Here is a 12,493-nt window from a genome sequence, read left to right as displayed (position 1 = left end):
TCTAGAAAGTCAAATTCCATCATTGAGGATGGCCGTACAAGAAGGATTGATTGATGAAGAGAATGCAAAGCTACGTCTCCAAGAGTTAGAAGCACTAGACGAAAAGAAACTCGAAGCGCAACAACGCTTAGAGTGTTATCAAGCTCGGCTTTCGAATGCTTTTAACAAGAAAGTTCGCCCCAGGTCTTTTCAAGTATGAGATCTTGTCCTTGCATTACGTAGACCTATAATCACAACACACAAAACCGGAAGCAAGTTTACTTTGAAATGGGATGGGCCTTACGTAGTTCAAGAAGTGTACACAAGTGGAGCTTACAAGATCGTAGCCGAGGACTGTTTAAGAGTCACTCCTATCAATGGAAAGTTCTTGAAACGATACTACGCATGAAATGATACCAAGCTCCTGGCCCGCATGAGCCTAAACTGCGTACGCATAAAAAAAAAAGGCTCGTTGGATTGAAAACCCGAAAGGACGGTCTAAGCAAAAGTTAGAGCACACAAAAAGGGCTCGTTAGATTGAAAACCCAAAAGGGCGGTCCAAGCAAAAGTTAGAGCATAAGAAAGTCCGTTGAACTGAAAACCCGAAAGGGCGGTTCAAGCAAAAGTTAGGACACAAAAAAAAAGTCCATTGAACTACGTGATGACTTGATCCCTTTTCACCAAGGGTATGTAGGCAGCTTGGATAAATAATTCCAAGTTCACTCACATCAAAATAAAAACAAAGGGTTTCCTCATCAATCCGAATCATTCAAAAAAATAATGAAATAAGAAAGTGCTTTTATTTCATTATGAAAGTTAACTAGTAAACATCAACACTTTGGCAAGTTCAAAGAGAAATATAAATAAAGCAAAGAAAGTTTACAACAACAAAAGTTTGCTATTTCCAAGACAAGTCCTTGAAGCCGTTACGCAATATCTCAAAAGAAACTCGTAACGCATCTAAAGTCTCAGCATCGGCAGTGGATAATACAGGAGCTTCTTCAACTACAATCTTATCCTCTCTCAAACGGGCAACCTCACCATGATGATAAGAAAGTTGTGTATTACTCTTTAAAAGCGATTCATTTAATTGACGCAGTCTTGACTCCAATTGCTCTTGTTCTCTCTTCAACTCCTCCATGCGCATGTTGGCAGATTTAATAGACTCAAGTATCGAAAATTGATGAACCTCTTCAGCTTGTTGCAGAGCCAAGGCAACAGAAAGTGAAGAGTCGACAACAACTAAACGATCACTTTGAACCTCAGGAGACAGCTTTTGGAAGTAAGCGAAGTGTGCAGAACAATAGTCAACTGCGGTCACCATAAGTGCATCAATCATAGCTCGTAGGGATGAGACTTCCGCCCCTACATTGTCAAGGGTAGTCAGCAACTTGCCAATCTCATCTTTGAATGAAGGAAGCCTTTCTAATGAAGCCTTCAAGATTATGCTTTTTATTTGGTTGCCCATAACGGAAACTACTTTGTGAAGGGTTTTGTCTGCAACACCTAATTTTGGTTCCCTACATGACATTTCAGAGGTTGATGCATGAGTAGCCGGCTTTAACAAATGTTGATGCACAAGCGTACCTACATTGACGAGTAGTGGTTAAGCAAGTAAAATCAAATATTTCTAAATACGTAGCATGATAAAGATTGGAATCATACCTCTTAGGCTAACACCTGAACCACATATCGGGCGCAAAGCATAATTTTCCTCTTCAATAAGAAAATGATTAAATGGTACAAGCTCGGACACAGTAGGGACATGATGCACTACTTCTCCCTAATATATATATATATATATATAATTAATTAATTAATAATATATATAAGTATAAAAAAGGGAGGCTCAAGATGAAATAAAATACATACCTCGTTCATTAGAACTGGTTGTGAATTAGCGGGTACATCACAAAAGAATGTGTCATCAAGTGGGTATGCCATGTCCAGATCGCAATAAAGAGGTTCGATACTTGTCTTCTTATGCCTAAAGTTGACTTCACTGTCTTCATTGCTGCTTATATGCCCTCGCTTTAAACGGCGAATGCGTCGACCAAGGGGAATGAAATCTTCATGGGAATCTGCTACACTTTCTGTTTCTCCTTTATCATTAAGGACTTGAGTTGAAGGAACATCAACTGGAAGTAGGTGTTGAACTTGAGGCGCAGGATTAGTAGAACTACCTTCAACTTCTGGATGAAATTGGAGCGCTCTACCACGGGTGAGTTTATCATGAACTGAAACTTCGTGGCCTCGAGACTTAAGAGATCTTGGCTGAGAAAGCGACGACGACTTGCCTACAGTTGAGACTGTCTTTGATTTCGTAGATTCAAAGCGATGCACTTTCGATCACCAAATAACATAGTGGGATGTGACCTCAAACTCCCGGATATTGTCCTTAGTGGGTAGGTTATTGTAGATGCACTGCCAATCTTCAAGCATGATTTCCAATGTGAGTACACCGATAGCACAGTGTCATTCCGGACGTCATCTTTAAGTTATCTTGGCACATGTTGTACATTACAAAATTGTCTACTGAACCGGTGCGGGCTATAAGGTTGGATGACTCGGTAGTTTTCCTGTCGTAGAGAAACGAATCCCAAACGAAGACATATTAGATACTCAAAGTCTTCTTTATAAATATGATCTTCATTAGTCAGTTGTTTGCATTCTGAAAATACTTTTGCCAGACGACTCATTTTCACTTTACCACAAGTCCAGAATAAAGCTCGAGTTGACGAATCTTCAAAAAATTTCGCCAAAAGTCTTCCTGAGAACCTTGCCATGATAGGAATGGACTTCTCGGAAGATGATGTAAAATGTGTGTTGAAGTATTCGCCCAACCATCCATACACATAATGGAAAGGTAGAATAGTTGTGCAATTTCCTGGATCATCTGCACTAGAAATATCGTTCAGCCCCTTGTAAATGCTGGCCAATATCTGGAACGCTAGGCCAAATGATACACCGTGCGTCATTCGACTGGCAACTTTGAAAACCCCTGGTCTGATCAAAGTTACGTCGTCTTTGGGAAATACAAATTTGCATAACCAGCAAGCAAGGAAAGCAGCCAAGTATGATCTTTCCATGTCTTCATCTGTTATACCCAAGTCTTCAAAAATGCCTTCCTCTTTCTCAGTGCGTTTCAGTGCCTCCATGATGATACCAGACGGATCAAAATCTTCCTTTGGCTTTTGTGACTTGTTTCGTATGGTTTTCCTTGAAGGCTTTTTGTACTTGAATGGTCCTCAATACCAGTACTTTATCCAAGTAGTCATTCTCACTCCAGATTTCCCCTTAGAATCCTGTAAAATTTTGTGGTATGCTAGGAACAAGTAGTGACAAATGTGTGGGATATAAGACACGCATTTATGGTCATTCCTGTTAAGACTCTCAGCGGATGGAATAACTTCATCATAAAAGCGACCTGTAATAGGGAGACCGCCGATTTCATGGAGATCCCAAAGGGAAATGGACATTTCTCCATGTGACGTATGAAGAGTATTTGTCCCAAAAGGCTCGGATGACTGGAGCATGTCGATCATAGCTAAATAATGAGGCAAACACCGCATTATATAAACTAGCGCTCTTAAGAACCTGGGTATTTCTACTTAGCACATCTTCAAGCCATTCCCAGTAATATTCGGTGAATGTAGATTCACCAGTCGTTGGGAGAACAGAAGCCTAATTCACTGCTCCATTATGGATTCGATCGCTAAGAAGTTCGAATGCCCCTAATGAATCAGTCTCTGTACGATTCGAGGATTTTAATTGTAAAATAGTGGAGTGAAGGTCCACCTCTGAAGTTGACAAAACACCTCTTGGGACCAAGACGGAATATGAAGAGAGTTGTCCACCTCTGATACCTCTGAAGCTAAGAGTGGCGCACCTATAAGCAATGTGGTACCTTCGTCCCTGTCATCACTTTCATCCTCAAGAATAGTAATGGTGCCTTTCTTGAAACACTTGAAGAAGGCCATCTGTATAAGATGAGCGACATAAAACAATATTCAGTATTAGGCTGGTGATTTCATACTTAAAATAAAAAAAAAAAAAAAGAGCTTACTTGTACAAGTTTGAAAAGCCGGGTAAAGGTGGAATGTCTCGAGAAACAATTTTCACTCGCCTTCTCCTACGTAAAGCCTAAGCGCTTGAGCGGGTTATCACCAAGTCGGAGAGATGGATCAAACCCAAGCGGTATAGGACGTTTACGTTCTTCACTCGTGCTCCACTTACGTAAAGCCTAAGCGCTTGAGCGGGTTATCACCAAGTCGGAGAGATGGATCAAACCCAAGCGGTATAGGACGTCTACGTTCTTCACTTTCTTTCGAAGTACCTATTGTAAAAAATATATATATGTATAAATATCATCATATAAAATAAAATAAATAAAAAAATGATCGAAAGAGTAATAGATGTGTGAAAAAAAAGGGTTATTTCAAGCTGTTTAGACTAGCCCAAGCAAAAGAATGCTGCCAGTTTGCACACTCTGCGCAGCCCACCAAGAAGGCCCATCGTCGCTTGTCCATGCTCCAACAAGACAACCCATGTCGCGCTAGGCCCAGCTCGTCTCACTGCGCAGCCCACCTTCTCCTCTGCGCAGCCCACGCTGATGCAAAACCCATCGTTGCTTGCTCCAGCCCGGCAGCCCAAAGATCTTCTCCTGCCCGCTCTCCAAGCTCGAGCCCACATCACGCACAAGGCCTAATGCCTTCTTGCCTTCACCTTGAGCCCAGCTCATGTGGACTCGAACCTGCCATCCCTTCCAAGCCTCCACCATATTGCCTGCAGACTTAACGCACACCTCCAGCATGTTCCATTCTTTCACCCTCCGGTCTTGTTTCAAAAAAAAAAAAAAAAAAAAAACTGACACATGACCATGATGAAACAAAGAATGGGTTCAAGCTCACCAACAAGTCTCTTGATAGACCAACATGTGGGTTCTTGCGGCTGTAGAAAAAATATCAACATTAGTTTTCTTTTTCAATTGCCGGCATATATATATATATATATATATATGAGAATCAGACACTGAAGAAGAAAAAGAGGACAACTCTCACCACTTTGGTTGCTGAGAATTCGGATGATGCAAACTTCAAAGTTGTAGACCTTCTTGCCGACAAGAGGAGTTTTTCTGCTGTTCTATTTGGTTGATCTCAATGTTCATGAACGTAGTACAATTTAAAGAAGCCAAAGACCATCAAAGCTCCTGGTGGTGCTAGGGTTTCTCATTCCTAGTTTAGGAAAATATTGGATTTTGTTTCTTATTTCACAAGATCTTAACAAAATTGGATATTATTAAACTTAATAATATCTCTCCAAAAAAAAAAAAAAAACACTTTCAATGCTCCACGTTGGAAGCAATCCAAATTATTGGAAAGACATGAAGAAGTAACACTTCAAGTTGCACCTCTTACATGTGACAAAGCGCATGTCTACAATGCATCATGAAGTGGGGGCAATTTGTAGATAAAGAAATTTTGGTGCAATAAATTCTATTGGACGAGAAAATAATTAGGGTTCGGTGGATTAAATTGTGGGCCCCATAATTCGCCCATGTGGCGTGCGACTCATCAAAATCGAATTAGTTGTCAAAAAGGTGACACGTGGCAACATCCGACGGAGTGCATCAGACGGTTCAAGATGAAGACAAATTAAGGGAAAGAATCTTCTATGATTGACTTTGATTTAAATCAAATATTAATCAAGTCAATCAATTGAAAATAATCTGGTTAAATTGCCAGATTATGGGAATTGATTTAAATCAAATCAAAATCCCACAAAACAAGGTTTTAAATAGGGAAAGTTATTTAGGTCAAGCATCCTACAAGAGCTTATAAAGAGGAGGCTTCAAGATGAAAGAGGGTCCAGAAAAAACCTAGCATTGAGAAGAAGCAGAAAACTCCCTGCATTCTTCACCTACACTTTGGAAGAGCCACCAAGCACAACAAATACGTGCCGGTTCCTCCACCCTAGAAAATCCCAAACACCAAACAAGCCTTGTGCTACCCGTTTGATCAAGATCAAGTCTCTATGACCCTTGCATCAAACACAAATTTTCTTTATACATTTTGGAGATCGAATAAGAGGATTCAATACAGAGATTGTAACCCTAAATTTCATAGATATAAATATTATTTTGTACACGTGTTCTTGTTTCATTTGTCGCAGGAAATTCGTGTTTACAGATGTCAATTGTCAATCATATGTATATAGTACCAATACCAAAAGTAATTGCCACTTGCAATTGGAGTCTTTTTTATTCCACGTTTCCTCATCTGGTGGAGGAATTAAAAAAATGAGAGCTTTTTTTGCCACTTGCCACTTGCTACTTTTGTTGATGCGAAAAAGTGGTTTGACACATTTCCAGCTCAACTTAGTGATCTTGGGCTTTCGGTAGAGCGTGTGATCTGCAAGACAACAAACGCTCGGTAAGACCCTAGGGAACCGGTGTGATATGGCCGAAGACTCTCCGATACTTAAGTAAGTACGGATTTAGTAAGCTTAAGCTAACAGATCAATAGGCAGTATGCCGTAAGTTCTGATTACCTCCATTTGGGGATAATTGTCCTCTTTTATAGGCCTTGGGAGGTGTGCATATTGTTTAGAATTTCAATGTGGGACTGTGGACGTCGATTGTGGTCACGCCACGTGTCCTAGAGAAAGGAGTTGCCCTAATCGCCGGATCTATAGGTAGGGTGCCGAAGGCCACAACAACCAGGCTCAATTTTGTCTACGTGTTTGGTCCTTATAAGCTGTTTATTTTGATATAAACAACTTTCAAATTTTCCTTCATGACTTATGTAATTGATCTTAATTGTATGAATAATGTATAGAAAGAATCGGTTTCGATAGTTCCATAGTTCTCTAGATGGAGATGAATCCGTGGAAGATTTCCACACCAACTTGTATGTGTTGCATTGAGACTTTTGGCAAACGACAAAAACAATTACATTATTGAGACTAGTTTTTCAGAGAGGCCCACTTAAACGAAGAATATCTTAATTCAATGGTTATTTTACTCATTATATATGTTCACATGTTTATACTATTGTATTTTATATTTTCCATAATATTTATAGGTAATGTTGTTAGAGGTTTTCGATACGATATATTCTGAAAGAATTTTTTTCATTTAGAAAAATATTACGTCGATTGAAAGTAATTGAATCTTACAGACATATTGGTTGACTTCGAAACAACGTGAAACTCAATTTTGTGTCATTTCTTCATATTGACTATTAATTCCAGCTCTCATCATTCATCATTGTATAAGCTAATCCTCTGTTCTTAGTTTTCTCTCCTTTTTTTTTTCTCTCATTTCTTCGTATATGTCGTTTTCCCAGAACACAACATCCATAGAAGTATAGATTTTTTGACTAGGAGGATGATAACACCGATATCCTTTCTGATGAGGTGCATAGCCAATGAAAACACATTTTTCGGCTCGAGAGTCCAATTTGCTTCGTTGGTGATCATGTAAGTGGACAAATACAACACAACCAAAAATCCAGGGTTCCAGGTTTTGGGTGGGAGGTGTTTGGATATAGTGGTGAAGTGTTTGAAAATTTAGGATACTAGAGGGAATCCGATTGATAAGGTATGCTACAGAGACAACAACTTCTCCTAAAAAAGATCGTGGCATATTGGCACCAAAGAGAGAGGCACGAATGACTTCCAATAAGTGTATGTTCTTTCTTTCAGCCACCTCATTCTGTTGGGGAGTGTAAGGGCATGAGCTTTGATGTATAATGTCATGATCTTGTAAGAACTGGTTAAGATCATAGTTAAAAAATTCTCTGTCATTGTCAGAACAAAGAACCTAAATTTTGGCATGAAAGTGAATCTCCACCATTTGACAAAACTGTTGAAACTTGGAATTGACTTCCCCTTTTGTTTTGAGAAGGGAAACCTAAGTCATGCATGTGTAATCATCTATAAACGTAACAAACCATCGCGCCCCCGCCGGAGTGGCAATTTTAGCAGGTCCCCAAACATCAGAATGAACGAGGGAAAATGGAACCAAACTCTAATTTGAACTTAATGGGAACAGGACACAATGGCTCTTAGCTCATTAAAAAAAAACTCAAAACACTCAATAGGGCATAAAAGTAATTTAATAATCAAAATTAAATTAAATAAAGCCAACTGTTTTTTTGTTTTTTGTTTTTTTGTTTATAGAAATTAAATTATGTAGGGTTTATTTATATTTTGTGTGCTAAGATTGGGTATATGACTATATATCTCATAAATTTATGACATAGCTTAAACAATCCAGTCTTGCAACCTCACAATCAATAAGCTTGTAACATATATAAATTCCATAGTTCATGCTTGGTATCGAAGATTAAATTGAATTGAATAACTCCCTATATTTGAAGATTTGTTCAAATAAGAAATGAATGCTACTTTCAAATTTTCCTTCATGACTTATGTAATTGATCTTAATTGTATGAATAATGTATAGAAAGAATCGGTTTCGATAGTTCCATAGTTCGCTAGATGGAGATGAATGCGTGGAAGATTTCCAGACCTTGTATGTGTTGCATTGAGACTTTTGGCAAACGACAAAAACAATTACATTATTGAGACTTGTTTTTCAGAGAAGCCAACTTAAACGAAGAATATCTTAATTCCTTTGTTATTTTACTCATTATATATTGTCACATGTTTATACTATTGTATTTTATATTTTCCACAATATTTATAGGTATGCTGGTTTGAGGTTTTCGATACGATATATTCAAAAAGAAATTTTTTCGTTAGAAAAATATAATGTCGATTGAGAATGGCTGGATCTTACCTACATATCAGTTAACTCTGAAACAACGTGAAACTCAATTTTGTGTCATTTCTTCATATTGACTATTACTTCCAATTTTGTGTAACATTGCTGTATAAATGCTAGCTTCTCATCATTCATCATTGTATAAGCTAATCCTCTGTTCTTAGTTTTCTCTCCCTTTTTTTTTTTTTTTTTGGAGGGTTGGTCAACTTGAATTTCATTGGATGAGAAAAATAGCTGAGATACAGTATCTTTTTTCTTGTTTTGTTTTTGGGCCTGTGTGCCATGAGTTATCGTATCTAATTTATTATGTGTTAAATAGTAGTGCACGTTAACTACTACTATATATATATATATATCATATGTGAGGTGGCCACCACCATCCTTGAACCTTTTATTTTTATTTTTTGAAGTTGTTTTTATTTCAAGGTATAGTATAAGTGTACGTATGCACGACTTATATTGGCATCTTAGTTTATGTTTACATTTTCCACACCGTGCAATTTTATATGCCATCTCCAGATTCTATATATACCACCCTTCTGTAATAGGTTGATATAACTTACAATTAAGAAAGCCCTGAGAGCAAGAAAACCTAGCTAAAATATTAACCCAATGGCAATGAAGCAACCTCACGTAGTCATCTTTCCCTTCCCACTCCAAGGTCACATGAAGCCCTTGCTATGCTTAGCCGAGCTTCTCTGCCATGCAGGCCTTCATGTCACCTATGTCAACACTCACCACAACCACCAGCGCTTGGCCAACCGCCAAGCCCTCTCGACTCATTTCCCCACCCTCCATTTCGAGTCCATCTCCGATGGCCTCCCCGAGGACGACCCCCGTACCCTGAATAGCCAGTTGTTGATTGCGTTGAAGACGTCCATTAGGCCTCATTTCCGGGAGCTGCTCAAAACCATTTCGCTTAAGGCCGAATCGAATGATGCTCTGGTGCCGCCTCCGAGCTGTATCGTCACAGATGGGCTCGTGACTTTTGCGTTTGATGTGGCGGAGGAGCTGGGGCTGCCCATTCTAAGTTATAACGTTCCTTGTCCTCGTTACCTGTGGACTTGTCTTTGTCTCCCCAAGCTCATTGAGAATGGCCAGCTTCCTTTTCAAGGCAAGAGTCTCGACTTCACCTCTTATTTTATTCATCTCTATATATATGAACGACCTCCATGACTTCAAGTTTTTTGTCTTATGAAACAAACTTACATGAATTTTGGAGAATAGAAAACATAAATAAAACTTGAAATATAAACACTAATAAATTGACACGTAACACGTTGGGGTGGAATGATACATGTCATATTTTGGAAGCTTCTAACAAGATCCTCCCGCGCATGTAACACTAATACAATATTGGGAGTTTCACTAAAACACCCAAAATAGAGGTTGAAATTATAAAAAAACCCAACACCCAAAACACTTTATAAACACACCCAAAATCCATCATTACACACACTCAAAACTCATTTATAAACACACCCAAAAAGTTGACTTTGGAATTGATTTTGGGTGTGTTTCTATGTTTAAATAGTGCTTGAGTTTTTTTATAAATACATGTCTAGAATTGGGTTTATTTATAAATTTGTATACAATATTTTGGAAGTCGTCAGCACAAAGCTGTCATTATTCATTAACTTGCTTTTAATTTGTTTTTTTTAATAATATGATTTGTGAGTTCTAAACAGATGATGACATGAATGTGGAAATTACGGGAGTGCCAGGAATGGAAGGCCTTTTGCATCGCCAAGACTTGCCAGGTTTTTGCCGAGTCAAACAAGCTGACCACCCATCTCTTCAATTCGCTATCAACGAGACCCAAACCCTAAAACGAGCCTCGGCTCTCATTCTCGACACAATTTATGAGCTTGATGCTCCTTGCATTTCCCACATGGCCCTCACGTTTCCCAAGATTTACACCCTTGGACCGCTCCACGCTCTCCTCAACTCCCAAATAGGTGACATGTCTCGAGGTCTAGCATCCCACGGCTCTCTTTGGAAAAGCGACCTAAACTGCATGACATGGCTTGACTCCCAGCCGTTCAAATCGGTTATCTATGTCAGCTTCGGGACTTTGGTCCACTTGACACGTGCCCAAGTGATAGAGTTTTGGTACGGCCTGGTCAACAGTGGACACCCGTTCTTGTGGGTCATGAGGTCTGACATCACATCTGGGGACCACCAAATTCCAGCGGAACTGGAAAAGGGTACAAAAGAAAGAGGGTACATAGTGGATTGGGTTTCGCAGGAGGAGGTGCTAGCCCACAAATCGGTAGGTGGGTTTTTGACCCACAGTGGGTGGAACTCGACGCTTGAAAGCATTACGGCCGGGCTGCCCATGATCTGTTGGCCGAATTTGGGGGACCATTATATTATTAGCAGAACTGTTTGCCGGCAGTGGAAGATTGGTCTCCAATTGAATGAAAATTGTGACCGGTCCAACATTGAGAGCATGGCTCAAACTTTGATGGGACCCAAAAGGGAGGAGATCCAGAGCTCCATGGATGCCATTTCGAAATTGGCTCGTGACAGTGTTGCCGAAGGTGGATCTTCTCACAACAACTTGGAGCAGCTGATCGAATACATTAGAAATTTGCAACACCAGAACTAGCTAGCTAGCTAGCTGGTGATACTATATTTCACTTTTCATTGGAATAATTTGTTGTGTTATTTGGTGATGAGGTTTGGAAGACTGGGTTCGATATGAAGGATAAGTCTGATGTAAGGGCTTTGAGGGAAGATCATGTAAGTGAGCACATTCCCAAGTCTGTGGAGAGGTTCGCAAAATTGGCTCAGAATGCTGTTTGTGAAGCTGGCTCGTACTTCGTACAACAACGTGGAGAAACTTATTGAAGACCTAATAAAAGAAATTGTGTATCAAGTAGATTGCTTAAGTTTATATGTCTTGTTCGTGTGTGCTAGTATATATGTATCATTGCTTCTTGAATAAACAATCCCAAAAATAAAAATTAAAAAAAATCCAAAATTTTCATCCACAAGTGAAGTGATACATGCATGCAAGGGATCAATCGAGCTCTTTTACCACAAATTGCTCTGTAACTTCAATTGTAGGTGTTGGTGTTCTATTGTTTTGCGGGATTAAAACAAATTCCACCACGACTAATTGTTTTGTCTGACAAAATCTGGAGACATGTAAACACAATTTCATGCAGATATTAAAGGCCTCATGCGTACATGCATGACCACAAAAATAAAAGGGTATGCAAAGTAATGGTAGGTGAAAAAAACGATTATTTGTTTTGTAACCACGACAAGATAGAGTTGTTCATAAATTTTTTTATGAAAATTCCGACAATCATCCACAATCACTGTAGCAAAAGTCGCATGTGAACACACTACACAGCATGATCCCCAAGTGTTGGATGTTGATGTCAATTGTCAAGCACATATATATATGGTACCAATACCAAAATTAATTGCCACTTGCAACTGGAGTCATTTTTATTCCATGTTTCCTCATCTTCTGGAGGAATAAAAAAAAGAATTTAAAAGATTCTCTTCAAATTCCCAGTTGCCAAACATAGCTGGATCTCCATGGAAAATTAATGCTGCACATGATATATAATATATATTAGTCATTTCGTTGGAATAGGTTGATTGCATGGAATATTAGTCATTTTGTTTGAGAATACCAGCTTAGCCAACCTTGTATATTGATCGAAACAACAAAAATATTGCCCTGAGGCTGGGATCCAATAGTTGGTT

At 39.0% G+C, this 12,493-nt stretch overlaps 1 protein-coding gene and 1 pseudogene across 1 annotated transcript; one reads left to right on the top strand and one right to left on the bottom strand.

Moving 5' to 3' along the window:
* Positions 1-877: 877 nt before the first annotated feature.
* LOC148921073 (uncharacterized) lies at positions 878-3,959 on the bottom strand (annotated as a pseudogene).
* Positions 3,960-9,346: 5,387 nt separating this feature from the next.
* On the top strand, positions 9,347-11,766 carry LOC103338574 (7-deoxyloganetic acid glucosyltransferase-like). Its single transcript, XM_089055754.1, has 2 exons — positions 9,347-9,881; positions 10,456-11,766. Exons 1-2 carry the CDS (start codon positions 9,380-9,382, stop codon positions 11,376-11,378), a joined length of 1,425 nt encoding a protein of 474 aa, XP_088911880.1. The 5' UTR covers positions 9,347-9,379; the 3' UTR covers positions 11,379-11,766.
* Positions 11,767-12,493: the final 727 nt, after the last annotated feature.

The sequence above is a fragment of the Prunus mume genome, linkage group LG1, assembly GCF_029339155.1.
Source record: "Prunus mume cultivar Tortuosa linkage group LG1, ASM2933915v1, whole genome shotgun sequence".
NCBI classification, from domain to species: Eukaryota; Viridiplantae; Streptophyta; class Magnoliopsida; order Rosales; family Rosaceae; genus Prunus; species Prunus mume.
The sequence above is the reverse complement of the archived record's forward strand: the minus strand, read 5'-3'. Positions and strand labels throughout refer to the sequence as shown.